Source organism: Osmerus eperlanus, chromosome 2 (genome assembly GCF_963692335.1).
Source record: "Osmerus eperlanus chromosome 2, fOsmEpe2.1, whole genome shotgun sequence".
Taxonomy (NCBI): domain Eukaryota; kingdom Metazoa; phylum Chordata; class Actinopteri; order Osmeriformes; family Osmeridae; genus Osmerus; species Osmerus eperlanus.
This window is the reverse complement of record NC_085019.1, coordinates 21,138,744-21,152,790: the sequence shown is the minus strand read 5'-3', so window position 1 is coordinate 21,152,790 and position 14,047 is coordinate 21,138,744. Positions and strand designations below refer to the sequence as shown.

Genomic DNA, 14,047 nt, shown 5'->3' with positions numbered 1-14,047 from the left:
AGAAGAGGGGAAAAAATAAGGTAAGATTTTTTTTTAAAGAGGGAAGAGGGAAAAAAAAGGTGTCGATAAAATGGAGACTGATCAATAAGCCTGGTTCTACTTTGAGCCGCAAAAAATCTCAACCTGGAAAACCGGTGGCGGTTTTAAAAACTCGTCAAAGTTAGCGATTGGACAGTGAGTGAAGAGAGGGAGGGAGGGGTAGAGGGGCATGGGGAGAGGGGAACACGGGGACAACACACTGCGAGAGGCTGGAAGTGATAGAAATGGCAAAGGGAAGGGAGTATGCGTAAAAGAAAAAAGGAAAATAAAATCCCCCTCCTCTCTCTCTCACTCCCTCCCTTTCCCCCCTTCCCTTGCTCATAAATAGAAGAAATTGTAGACCAGGTAGATGGAGAAGTAGATGAAGAGGCAGAGGACCGAGAGAGCCAGCAAGTGAAAAGACAAGGCGCCTCCCAGCAACGCGATGAGGAAGAAAAAGAACAAAAAACGAAAGAAAAAAGCGAATACTCCCGTGGCCTCCGTTTTCCCTGTCTTCTGTGTGTGGAAGGGGGGGGATTGGCAGTAGCCAGTTATTCCCCCTCCCCGACTGTCTGCTTGGGTCTCCTCTTCCTCCACCCAAAAAAGACTTCCCATTCAGATTAACCAACAACAACAACCAAAAAAACACCCAATAAAATGTCCTTCTGTCTCAACTCTGGACTGCCGCCACATGCCACTCGCACAGGTTAGACATTGTTGCAGCGGATAAGGGTAGCCTCTGTGTTGCTTCAGTGGAAAGCCATGGGGGCTGCTGTTGAGACTAGCCTAGCCTGCCTCATGAGGAAGGATACTGAACAGAAGCCGCTATCTCTCTGTCATCCCCCTCTCCCGCCCCTCCCAGAGAACACACACTGTGGGAGGGAGGTGGGTCCACTCTCCCGGCATTAGTATGCATTGAGAGAGGGAGACAGGAGAGGAGAGGAGGGGGCGGGGGGAGAGTGGGAGGGGAAAGAGGGAGGATGAGGGGGGGGTGTCTTTCCAACAAATGTCGAGGAACCAAGCCACGGTGAGGGGGAAACTGATAAGCGCCTGGCTCCCCCTACAGTCAAGCATCCATAAACAAAACAACAGTCAGTGCAAAGCACAGTTGATATCCTGTACGTTCAACACAAACCTTTAATACACATTTGCAAACATTGCTTTAACCCCCTAGTCTTCCATCCTGTAAGAGACGAGAGTTGGAGTTGGACCAGGTGGAACCTGGCTTGTTCTCCAGATTTGATGCACAGAAACGCCTAAACCTAATTCTTATATTCTCCTGATCAGACACAGCAAAAACACTGTATTTATATCACGTGTTTATTTAATCTTCTGAGGGTATATCTTCCACGGTTTCTGTAGGAAAGGTAATGAACCAAAATAATGCACTTGGGAGCCCTGGACGAAGGCATATTTGACTTCTTTAAATGTTCCTTCCTCTGAACAAAAGGACCAAATAAATGAAGAGTACACTAGTACTTGGATAAAGGGATCACCGTCCTCCAAGGTCAGTTCAGATAGAAAAGTATTGAGAAGATTCATTTACAAGGAAAGTCAATGAACTTGAAGTAAGGACAATGTAATTGTGCCTTTGTGGTTGACTGTGTCAACAGTGATCTTGACCTGGGCTAAACTTGCTACTGCTCCTCTGACACAACACTGCCCCTGTGTGGTGAACACACAGGAGATGACAACTGTCAGAGAGACTTGGGTTTTTTTCAGTTTGGCCAGTGGGTTACGGCACAAAACAAACTTTTCAGATGTACAGATAAAGATAAAAAAAAAATAGACTTAGAGAAAACCTAGACTGTATCAACTTGAAACAAAGTAGTTTTTCCTTTCAAAAATTAAACTATATTCACCGCATTACGTAATTCTGCAAGTAATACCAATATAAACACACTGTGGATATCAATTTACAAACACTGACTGGTAATTTTTAACCTTCAACACTAGGGTAAAAAAGAGTTTCAGTTTGTCGCTTGAGGGAACGGCATCAAGCTCCAGTTTCTTAGCCGGTGGAGGTGGCGGCGTCGGAACACTGGGCCTCGCAGAACGACCCGTACCGTCCGAACACGTCTCGCGCCCGGACTGCGAAATAGTACCTGGCGCTCGGGGCAAACTGTGTGAGGGTGCATGCCATGGGCAGGGGCAGTGCATTCACCTCCCCGATCTTCCTCCACTGTGACGGGGGGGCGGGGGCCGGGTCCTTGGGCGTGTCGGGGTGGTGGTAGGCGTACAGCTGGTAGCCGGCGACGGGGGCGCACCTCGGGTCCACCTCTGCCACCGACCAGGAGAGCGCGATGCCGTTGTGATCATGGATGCGGGCCAGCCTCAGTTGGGGTCGTTGGGGCGGGGAGGTGTGGGCCGCCCCCGAGGGCGGTGGGCCGGGGGGGCTGGGGGGGGGCGGGAGCGGGGGGGGGGCGGAGGGCTGCGGAGCAGGTTTGCAAGGGGAGCAGCGAGGGGTGGCGTTTTGTCTCGTGGTTTGGGTCGCCGGTGACGCGCCGGTTCTGGAAGCCGTCTGTGAGTGAGTAGGTGACATTCAGTTACCTCATTCATTTGTCACAGATTTAGTGAGTATTTTTTATAGACATGTCTAGAAATGTATTGGAAATTGCTTTTTGTGGTATTACCTTCAGAAGACATTCAAGAAGAGTATTTGGAACAAAGGGCTGATCACCAGGAGGTAAACTCTCTGAACCAGGAACAAACAAGGTCAACAAAAAGATTTTACAAAGAAGGAAAAAAAACTTATGTCACACAGGAATAGACCAATGGTGGATAGAAGGCCAGTAGATGGGAGACGAATCCCTCACCACTCTTTGGTACCACGGAGACAGTCATGCCATTGGATGGTGGTGTGATCGTCCTTTGCGGTGCAGCCAATAGGGATGCAAATGTGAGAGGGGCTGGAGATTTCGACACTCCGGAAGCTGCGAACAGAGACCCACAACCAGGGGCGTGGCTAAGACTTATGGTCCCATAAAGAGATTGCAATTCACCCTCCCCATTTCTCCCCATGTCTTTTCCCCCTGTGCACCCTTATTAGCCAGTCTGCAAACAATTGTCTCTCTGGCCGTAGTCCTGGGTCCTCTGGGAAATCCCTTTTCTGCATTGCCCTCAGCTCTTCCCTCCCATTTCTTCATCTGTCCTCTCCTCATCCTCCTCACGACCCCTAAGAGCCCCCTTCATTTTCCTTGCTCTCATCCCTTTCCTCATCCTCCATGCTCACGATCTTCTACACAGACACATCCCTCTCGAAGCATAAAGTATTGTCAATCCTAGATTGACATTAGCCTCCTTACCTGCCAATAGCCCAACATACAACAACAGGCTACTTTATGTTAGTGCTACTAAGCTTCTTTCAGACGAGGCCCCCACAAAGGATTGCTTGGACCAACTTTAGTTGTGGTATGAGCTCACCTTGTCTCTTGTCCTCAGTAAGAGCCTCTGGAGGTGACGGCCCCTCCACCGCTCCCCTCTCTGTGGCTGCTTCTGAAACTAAGGGACCAGATGTTCCATGATGTTAAGCTTCTCTAGGCCATTTTGACTTAAAAGTCATATGACCATGGGTAGATTCGGGGGGAGGAAGCCCTTTGGAGGAATCAAAATAGGGCCCTTTGCTGACCTCTGACCTCTCAGCAATGTTCCGACCAAGACAAGGGGTGGATAGGAAGAATTCACCTTACCTAGAACAACATCATCAGCATCATCATCAACATCATCCTCAGTCAGGTCGATCACCACCGCTGCTCTGTCCGAGGAGCCTGAGGACTGTGGCGCGACACAAGATCGTTGAGTCGGAACTATCCGAGTAATGGTTTTCAAATGCATTTCGGCTAGACGACACGGGCCTACTCAGTGGTCTCTGTCTAATAGCGGCAGCGCTCGTTCTGCATCGCTAAAATGAGGCACTGGAGGCGGTCCAGATCAGAGGTCTTCAGGACCTTACCTGTGCGACTGCCGTTTTCGACACGGTGGAGTCTGCAGGTCGCCTCCTCACCTTGCAACCTGGACAGGGAGAGAGGAAACTCTTGTTGTGGCTCAACTGATTGATTCGTTCTCATGACTCCCATAGTTAGTCATTCGACAGGTTTAAAACGGTCTTGGAGAGGTCACATGAGGAGATCTAGACCCAGAATAGATTTGTTTATCAGAATGGAGAAAATGATAGGGAGGTTTAGAACGGCTGTTGAAATTCCTTTGGGGGAAGAGGGAAACGTTGTTTTGAAATGTTTCAGCTGTATAAATGATACCATATGAAATGATATAGGCTTCTGCGTACTTTTCGCTTTGCCTCAAATTGTGACTCGCTTCGAGCTTCAATAGAAACAGTTCCATTTGACTCGAAAGAGCGTTTGCGTTTCCTTAAGACCTTCTGAAGCTAAAAACGACACTCTTAAGTGTGTGTGTGTGTATTTCTGTTGGCATGCGAGAGCATGTGTAAGCTCAGGTGCTATCTCACCTGTTTCGAGAGGCGGGGTTAAAGCTGGTGCAGAGACATGTGCAGGTTGGGCGGTCGGAGGAGGAGGAGCTACAAGGCGCGGGTGACAGAATACCAGAATCAAAACTCACCCTGACCACAATCAAGAACATTTTCCGTCATCAACTCCAATGCCAGATATTTGCCACTACCAACTATAGACGACTAAGCAACGACATGGCTTGTTTACTAACAGTCTATGCATGCTGCAAGCTCTAGCAAGACTTGAATCGGGGCATGTGGGGTCAGTATGGGGGGGGGGGAGGAGGAGGAGAAACAACATTCTCCCCTCCTCCTTATACCATGCGTATACAGAGATTCCTGCTCCCATCACCATGACAACCTAGTCTCCATCTTTCTTTCTTTAGCCTTACATGACCAGGATCTGGCCAATACCCAGCATCGTCAACCGTCGCACCTTGTTGTCGTTATCGCCAAGGGAACCAATTATTATCCCTCACCCGGTTCAGGAGAAGCTGTGGCCACAGGTGGAGGTGAGGACATCGAGGTCACACACACCCCCGCCTGCTCCGCTCTCGTTTTCACCAACGTCAACAAGTGCGTCCTCGTGGAGGTCTGATGAGAGGACCAATGGGACGAGCCAGGCCCCCCTACGCTGGGGCACCTGCCCTCCACGGTGGCCTCTGGTTGGACAGGAGCGGAGATGAAGGGGGGCCTGAGGCCGGGTCTGGTTGGAGGCGTGGCGGTGAGTGTGGTGGGGAAAGTGGAGGAGGCGGGTACCACCGCACTGGGGTGAGTGCTCGCCACGGAGGCCTCTGGTTGGACACGAGTGGACATGGGGGGGAGCCTGAGGCTGGGCCTTGTAGTAGGCGGGACAGGTCTTGTAGGAGGCGGGACAGGTCTTGTAGGAGGCGGGGCAAGTCTTGTAGGAGGCGGGGCAGGTCTCGTAGGAGACGGGACAGGTCTTGTAGGAGGCGGGGCAGGTCTCGTAGGAGGCGGGACAGGTCTTGTAGGAGGCGGGTCAGGTCTTGTAGGAAGCTGGGCAGTGGGGAAGGTGGAGGAGGTGAAGGAGGCAGGTACCACTGTGCTGGGGTGAGTGCCCGCCACGTAGGCCTCTGGTTGGACAGGAGCGGACATGGGGGGGAGCCTGAGGCTGGGCCTTGTAGGAGGCGGGGCAGTGGGGAAGGTGGAGGAGGTGGGGAAGGTGGGGAAGGTCGAGAAGGTAGAGGAGGTGGAGAAGGCGGCAGGGAGGGAAGGTAAATCTTGCACAGCTGGAGAAGTGGGAGCGATAGTGGGAATAGGTTGGGCATTAAAGGTAACAGGCTGTGTACGGGATGTGGAAGCAGGAGAGGTGGTGACTGGAGACTGAATGATGTAGGTCATGTTAGGGGTTTTGATGCTGCCCACCAAGGTTGCAAGATTGTTGAGCGGGTTAAGGGGGCCCAAGATTGTAGTTCCAGGAGAAAGATGCACAAAGAAGGGTTGGAGGGACTTAGTTTGCTGGGCTGTTAATGACATTGGGAAGGCTGAGACAGAGGTGGGTCGGGCATACTCAAAGGTAAAGGCAGGGGCAGAGGCAGATGTAAGCGTAGAGGCTGAGGCAGTGGTAGAGGCAGGGGTAGGGGCAAAGGAAAGCAAGGGGGCAGAGGCAGATGTAAGCGTAGAGGCTGAGGCAGTGGTAGAGGCAGGGGTAGGGGCAAAGGAAAGCAAGGGGGCAGAGGCAGATGTAACCCTAGAGGCTGAGGCAGTGGTAAAAGAAAAAGAAAGCAAGGGGGCAGAGGCAGATGTAAGTGTAGAGGCTGAGGCAGTGGTAGAGGCAAAGGGAAGCAAGGAGGCAGAGGCAGATGTAAGTGTAGAGGCTGAGGCAGTGGTAGAGGCAAAATAAAGCAATGGGGCAGAGGCAGATGTAAGTGTAGCGGAAGAGGCAGTGGTAGAGGCAGGGGTAGGGGCAAAGAGAAACAAGGGGGCAGAGGCAGATGTAAGTGTAGAGTCAGTGGTAGAGGCAGGGGTAGGGGCAAAGGGAAACAAGGGGGCAGAGGCAGATGTAAGTGTAGAGGCAGTGGTAGAGGCAGGGGTAGGGGCAAAGGGAAGCAAGGGGGCAGAGGCAGATGTAAGTGTAGAGGCAGTGGTAGAGGCAGGGGTAGGGGCAAAGGGGAGCAAGGCGGCAGAGGCAGATGAAAGTGTAGAGGCAGTGGTAAAGGCAGGGGCAAAGGGAAGCAAGGGGGCAGACGCAGACGTAAGTGTAGAAGCAGAGGCAGGGGCAGAGTCAGACATAGGCGTAGCAGGGGTAGAATCAGAGGCAGGGGCAGGAACGTGAGGGGGGGTCACCTGCAGCAGAGTCTGGGAGGAGAAGGATGGGGTGACCTCTGGTGGGGATATGGTGGGGGGGGTGATGGAGGCCGGGACCCGGGAGAACAGCCGGCTGGTGGTGGGGGAGGGGCAGGGGGAGGGGCAGGGGGAGGGGCAGGGGGAGGTGCAGGTGGAGGTGCCGCTGGAGGTGCAGGTGGAGGTGCCGCTGGAGGTGCAGGTGGAGGTGCCGCTGGAGGTGCCGCTGGAGGTGCAGGGGGAGGGGCAGGGGAAGAGGCAGGGGCAGGGAGAGAGAGGGGCTTTAGCCCTTCTCCTGACGTGCACCTTGTTTGGACCGACGGCTATCGACGCACACTTTTCTGTGAGATGCGCCATCTTACCCTGGAACAAGATGAGACAAGTGGAACAAAGATGGAGGATTTCATGTGCGATGAAGATGGATGAAAGGGAGCTTTTAAGAGTGTGTGTGTGTGTGTGTGTGCCTAGCAGTGAGACCCTACCTGCAGGGTGAGGAGTGCACTCTGGTGTTTGGTGGACTCCAGTCTCTCCAGCCTGTCTCTCAGCTCCTGCAGGCTCTGGTCGAACAGAGACATCTGCACCGCTCTGAGCTGTTCCCTCACAAGTTCCCTTACCACCTGCAGCGCAGAGGAACACACACACACACACACACACACGTATGGTCATCAACGTGTAGAAGTCTTAGGCACACAATATTGTTTACAAGAATATTGTTTTATATATTTATGTTTTTGTCTTCTGCATCATTATATAAGTGCACATTTGTGAACATTTTTGTTTCGTCTTTTCAATTATTTATTATAGCACTTTTGTTTTACTTAAAAAATGTCCTTGTGCCTAAGTCTTTTGCACACACACACACACACACACACACACACACACACACACACACACACACACACACACACACACACACACACACACACACACACACACTACAGCTTTGGAAAAAATATTTGAGACCACTGCACTTTTTTTCTTTCATTTAAAAAAATGTATTTAAAAAAGTTGAGAAGGACAATTTTGAATGAGGAACAGAAGGGTAAAAACTAAGAGGCCACTGCAAATGTTACCCTTCTGTTCCTCACTCAAAATTGTCAATCTCAACTTTTGTTTAGTTTTTTTGAAAGAAAAAGGTGCAGTGGTCTAAATTGTTTCCAGAGCTGTATATGAACACTCCTAGTGTTGAATTCAAACTTTGCACATTTGCTGTGTAGGGGTAGTATGTAAGGACCATAAACCCTTCAGTAGGATCGTCCAACGTGGAGTATAGATGCTCAAGATACTCCAACTGGTAATTAATAAATCAACTAATTAATTTCATTACAATCAGCTAAATCTCACCCTAACATATTGTACAGAGATGATATTCTGTTGAAGTTGCTGGGTGGGTTGTGCGTATGAGATGATATAGTGAGGTTTCTAACTGGTAGTAATACCTCTCATTGTAGTTACATAGCAACTCTAATGTAATGACATGGTTTTATGGTTTCGGATATAACCAAAAACGACAGTGCGTTGTGCGTCCTCGTGGAGGACGCACAAGTAGAAAGGGTATGTTTTGTACTTTTAGTTTTCCTTGACGAACCTTCTGAAGTCTGCTGTGATTCTCGGCCCTATCGAGGATCTTCAGTTCTAGGTGTGTTTCCAGATCCTCTTCCTCCGCCCTCAACCTTCTCACCGCCTTTTGTTTTCCATCACCTTGAGGCTTCTTCTCTGCAATCTTTCCTTCTCCATGTCCCTGTCCATCGATTTTCCATTTCCCCCCAACCTGCCTGGCTTCTTCATCCATCATCGCCTCATCTTCCGTTGCAATCATCCCTGTCCCCACTTTACCCCCATCCCTCTCTCTGTCCATTCTAGACCTCTTCTCAGGGATCTCCTCTTCCTTTCCATCCCTCTCTCCACTTATTCGAGGCTTCTTTTGGTGCCCCTTCCTCCCCTGACTTAATTCCTCGGTTCTTGGGCTCTGGCCAAATATCCCCGCCTCCTCCGTATCCATCTGTTCCTCTCTCTGGCAAACACGGTCTCGGCCCTCCTCGCTCTCCACCGCTCGGTCTCTTCGGTGGGAGAGAAGAAAGCTCTCCGTATCCAGTTCACCTCCACCTTCCGTCGCTTTCTCGACGCCACTTTCCTTTACGCCCTCCTCTCCGTCTCTAGAGCATTCTTCCTCCTCCACCGGAGCGCCTTCTGCGTTGAACTCCTCTCCGTGGTCCTGCTGCCGTTCGACATCTGCCGTCCCCTCCTCCCACTCCTGCTCTTCCTCATCGTCCTCGTCCTCGGAGAGCACCAGGGAGCCGGGCAGAAGTTCCTGGTCGCAGGTCGTGCTTAAGGGGGAATGGGTAGGCGATGGAGTGGAGGAGGTGTAGGGGGCCAGGCGGACCAGCGAGAGGGGGAAGGGTAGAGGAACCATCTCTAGGTCCGACGGCTCGAGGTTTACGTGCTCGGGATCCATCTCGGGTCGGAGGTCTGGCGGCCTCGCGGATCCCGCGTCTTCATCGTGCGTTTCCCCCGAGTTCTGTGGAGAAGGACGGGGGACGTCGTCCCGGCGGGACTGTCCTCCTCCTTCCTCGCTCCAGACGTCGCTCACCTCCCCTTCCTCCGGTCCAGACTCCTCGGCACCGTCTCCTCCGCCGCAACGGTCGGACGAGTCGGCGTGCGTGGATCGCGAGGCTGGAACTGCCCGTGCGGAGGTCGCCCGCTCCACCAGGTTCTTATCGGCTCCGCACGCAGTCCTCGACGTTGCGTCCCGGCGTGCCGTCTCTTGCCCGGTCAGATCTTCATCCACCGCCGACGCCGACTCCTCCGAGGGCTCCGGCCTCACCCGCAGAGGCTGCAGGGGGGGAGAGCGAGCCCGGGGGGGAGAGGGAGGCCGGGGGGGAGAGCGAGGCGACCAGGAACGCCGAGTGTTGTGAAGAGACTCAAGCTGTCGACGGTCACTTATCTTCATGGTCTTCCTGGCCAGGAACACTCTCCTAGGTGGATCCTCCACCACCGCGTTGTCCATGCTTGTGCAGTGAGGTACGAGTTTGACACTCTCTGCCTACAGTTGACCTGTATTTATTAGAAAAGAAAAGATTTACCCTCATATGCGTGTATGACAGGGCTGCACCACAACACTGCTGATGCTTTTTGCTTCAGCCCTCTAACCTATCTAACCTCATTCAACTAGCTATCCTTACCCTTGTGTTACCTTCGGGTCATTGTGACCCTTCAGTCATTGTGACTGTGAAGCATGACTTTTTCTTTTTAACCGTCGGGCTGTCTCACACCCCCCACAGTGCGAAGGTTAAAAGAAAAGGTTTTTTATTTGTTTTTGTATTGGGTAAAGTTGTCGCAGCACAACGATGGGTCGTTGTGAAATAGGGCCATTGTGACCCAAAGGCAGCACAAGGGCTAATTATAGAATAAGGTGTGATAGGTAAGGGTTGAATTGAAGACCTAAGAACATAGTTGGAGACCCTGGACCACACCTCGCTGCATAAAAAGAGCTGAATGTCCTACTGCTTAAGTACATTGACAAGAAATGCAATAATGCATTTAAAATAATAATTTAACATACACATGTGGCCCTAGTACATGACATATATGTAGTGACTAGACTAGGATTCTAGTATTCAAAGGGACATGGATTCAAAAGGCAAATGATAAATATCAGGGTTTGTTCCAGCAAACTCGAATGTCATTCATGAGTCAAAAACTCATCATTAACTTGAGTGAACTCCATGACAGGATGTTAGATTAAGCACTGGTTAGTCCCCCTCAGCCGTACTTGATTGTGAGCTCTCCTGTTTAATCTGTAGGCCAATCGCAAGTCCTTATTTGAATCAGATGTGTTAATGCTTGTAAGTACACTTGACCTTGCAGACAAAGGAGAATCTATATCCTGAGTGCGAATGATAAATCGGGGCGGTCACATTTTTTCCAGGATGTAAAAGGAACCCAATACAGAGCAGGCGTGTACTTCAGTGAACCAAAGTCTTACGATCCTTACGGGGTATCTTTCTTAACGTATCGCCTGCAGATGTTAATGAATCCAATCCATTACACCAGCTCGTGGGCCACGTACCACACAACAACATTTGTAGTCAGGGGTCACCGACAAAGTATTGTAAAGCAAAACTAGCTGCAAGTCAGGCCTACACAACAGTAGACCAATAATTCCGCTCAAACACAGACCCACACAATGCTGTACCAGAAACAAGGCACCATCAACCTGCCAAATGTAGGCAGATGTGTTAATACCACACAGAATATATACCTGTGCCTGACTAAGATTAAAAGGTATAGAACACCCCTGAAACAAAAGTGCTGAAAACCTTGGTTGTGGTAACCTATTGGTAAAATGCATTCTATACACAATGCATTTTAAGATATAGTGCTGCAACTATACAATAAATACATTAATAAAAAGTTAATCTTTACTAAATTAACAGAGGAACATATTTGTCATTTTGTAAAGACCTTGGAAATCTCTTCAGATAGTAATAATAATAATAGAAGAAACTAGACAATCTTGCTTGATACAGTTCAGGTACAGGTAAGAACGATATGTTTCAATATTCCCCCACCTGTTGTTGTTATTTCTTATTTTGGGGGCCCACACATCTTTATCCCCCAATCCCACCCGTAATCCGAACCTTGACTAAATCCTAACAATGATGTACTGTTTCTGGATTGTTACAGTCTGGAATCTGTCATATAGAATCTGGGAGGATGCATTCCTCCACGTTTAAACGGATTTCTTCAGATAGCAAATTGATTGTGGAATGGACCTGTAATGAGTATTATGTATCTTATATTAGCCTAGAAGGCTAAATGAAAGAATTAACAGTGAGATATTTAGATAATCAGATGTATCATGCCATTTTGTGCACAATTACCGTAAGAACTTGTTGTCTAACAAACCAGTGTGTAGGCCTATACAATATTTATATTGTAGGCTACATATAGCGCTTAATTGTAGCTAATATTGCTGTTTAATACAAACATGAATCTACGATAGCCTACAACATCGTTTCATATGAAAATGAACATGCAACTTTCCCACTTGGATAGTAGCCTAACATTAATCAGTAAACTACCAAGCTTTGCTTACACATTGGGGATTAAAGCTCTGTGTATATATGCATTTATACTGAGAGTGAACACACAAGACAACAGTTAAAGCAGATGTTTCAAGAATGTCACTCACCGTTATCGTAGTTTTCGAAAGACTGATAAGACATTAAAGCAATTGTTAACAACTTCCTGTGAACTCTTGTGTCCAAGGGAACTAGCAGCGAACAGAAGAGAAACGTCCTCACAGCTGTTCAGTTACAATAGTTACGGAATTGTCTGAACTCCAGAGCCCACAGCTAAGTTCATCCTAACTGCTAACCAACCAAATATACTAGTCTTACTTCACCATATTTCTAGCAAAAACAAAGTTTTAGGTGGGCGGGCTACATGAGAGAGACAGGCAGTGCTGCACGGAGGAAGCGGGCTTCGACTCCTCCCACCAGCTCTCCCAATTTAGTCTAACCCTAACCCATGACATGTTGTTTTTGGATGCTTTTTTATAGGCCTTAGTGGTCCCCTAATACTGTATCTGAAGTCTCTTTCCCGAAATTCAGCCTTGGTGCAAAATTACAGTCACTACGAGCAGTCCCACAATGAGCTTTCCTCAAGACGTGCCGTTTCTGTGTCTGTAGCTTTAAATGCTAAGGGAGAGAGGCGGGGCAAGCTAGGGAACCATACAGTAACGCAACAAAATGATATAGCGTTAGATGACTTACTTGTCCAAGGTTTGTAGCTGGACCAAGGAGAGTTGGTACTGATCCAGAATTAATTTCAGACAGTCAGCAACGCCAGGTTTGTATTAGCCCAAGGTGAGGAAACAGTCGTCGCTGAAATGTTTGGCGCAGACATACAAAGCTTTGGAAAGTTCAGTTTTTCCTCACTTGCAAATGTTTCACATGTATCTCTCTACTCTTACTGCATCATTGTATTTAGTCTATGGTCGGAGGGACCCCTCCCCCGTGAGAGTGTTCTTAGCATAGCCCCTCCCAGATGGTACAACCGTGTACAGTCGTGGCCGTAAGTTTTGGCAATGACAAATGTTGTGTTTTGCCAAGTTCAAGGTTCAGTATTTGAGGAAAATGTTTTCACATGTTTCTTTAGAATACTGAAATCACAATAAGGCACATTTCATTTTTTTTTTTAAAGCTTTTTTGGGGCGAACATTTTCAAAATATGCAAATAGTCCCCCTTTACAGCAGTCAAACTGCTCTTAAAATCCAATCAGATCGATAGTGATTTCACCTGGCTAGAACTAGTTTACACTTTCCCCAGTGCTGATGATATGACTTATACTGAAATTATGTTAGCAGTCATTTTATGCCAAGGCCCAGCAAGCTTTGCAAACACAAAATGTAGCCTGTCGCTCCCAATACTTTTGGCCACGACTGTACAGGAATGTTTGAGACACCATTAAGTTCCGGTCAATCAGCGGCAAATCTTTTAGAAATGGGCTAGGAGAAAATATTTTCAGTTTGGTACCTGGGGTCCAACACAGTTTGTTGAGGTTTTGAACTTTTAGAAGCTTAAAAAACCTTTTGCATCAGAGTTCTTGAGCAGTTGTTTGACTTTGATTTTTTCAAAAGCTTCGACAAGATACACAACACCCTTAAGGGTTGAGCACATAGATATATATAATAGATATATATATATATAAACATGTTTATATATCTATGGTTGAGCAGGCAATCTAATCTTAACATAGAATGCTACACTGTAGCATACATCTTCTGTCCTTTTATAGGATACCATGACAACATCATAACTCCCTACGCATTTCAAGGAGAGGCCTCCTATATCCTATATATCATCTACAAGATTAACCATGACCTTGGCACAACAGGGGCCAGGATACATAACAACATATTTTACTATCATTAATACCATTATTAAAACCCATTGGTTTATACCTAAAAAGTATGTATATTATTAGCAACAATCGTGTGTAAAATGATAGGCTACATGTGGTGTAGTGAAGGAAGTGAAACTGCATTTTGGGTGATTGAGGATGGTTTTGTGCTTTATTTTTGATAGTGACAGTTTGAGACAGACAGGTAGACAGGGGAGAGAGAGGGGATGAACTCGCCCGGGTTGGAATCGAACCCGGGGCCTTTGCGGTTAGGCCTACCAGCCACTGCAGTACGCCCTAATTAAACAGTATTTAAATTCACGAGTATTTGAGCACTGAAACTTCCTGGCCAG

The 14,047-nt window shown here is 48.5% G+C and overlaps 1 protein-coding gene across 4 annotated transcripts; it reads right to left on the bottom strand.

The window, feature by feature from the left end:
• Nucleotides 1-326: 326 nt before the first annotated feature.
• LOC134014677 (activating transcription factor 7-interacting protein 1-like) lies at nt 327-12,444 on the bottom strand. 4 transcript variants are annotated; one of them, XM_062454016.1, is made up of 12 exons: nt 11,982-12,444; nt 8,376-9,841; nt 7,270-7,404; nt 6,303-7,150; nt 4,963-6,110; nt 4,484-4,552; nt 3,971-4,029; nt 3,708-3,792; nt 3,442-3,519; nt 2,835-2,951; nt 2,652-2,713; nt 327-2,539 (listed from the first exon to the last, which is right to left on the bottom strand). In XM_062454016.1, the coding sequence occupies exons 2-12, from the start codon at nt 9,792-9,794 to the stop codon at nt 2,030-2,032; spliced, it is 4,530 nt and encodes a 1,509-aa protein (XP_062310000.1). In that variant the 5' UTR covers nt 9,795-9,841; nt 11,982-12,444; the 3' UTR covers nt 327-2,029. The 4 variants fall into 4 exon arrangements, with proteins under 4 accessions (XP_062310000.1, XP_062309998.1, XP_062309999.1 ...); XM_062454014.1 differs by having other exon boundaries at nt 4,963-7,150; XM_062454015.1 differs by lacking the exon at nt 4,484-4,552 and having other exon boundaries at nt 4,963-7,150.
• Nucleotides 12,445-14,047: the final 1,603 nt, after the last annotated feature.

Bases quoted from the DNA above. Each gene is read 5' to 3' on its own strand.
- LOC134014677 (XM_062454014.1), bottom strand. From the start codon at position 9,794: ATGGACAACGCGGTGGTGGAGGATCCACCTAGGAGAGTGTTCCTGGCC. The intron at 2,714-2,834 runs GTGAGGGATTCG...TTCCTGGTTCAG, and splicing joins CTCCGTGGTACCAAAGAGTG to AGAGTTTACCTCCTGGTGAT. The intron at 2,540-2,651 runs GTAATACCACAA...ACTCACTCACAG, and splicing joins TTCTTGAATGTCTTCTGAAG to ACGGCTTCCAGAACCGGCGC.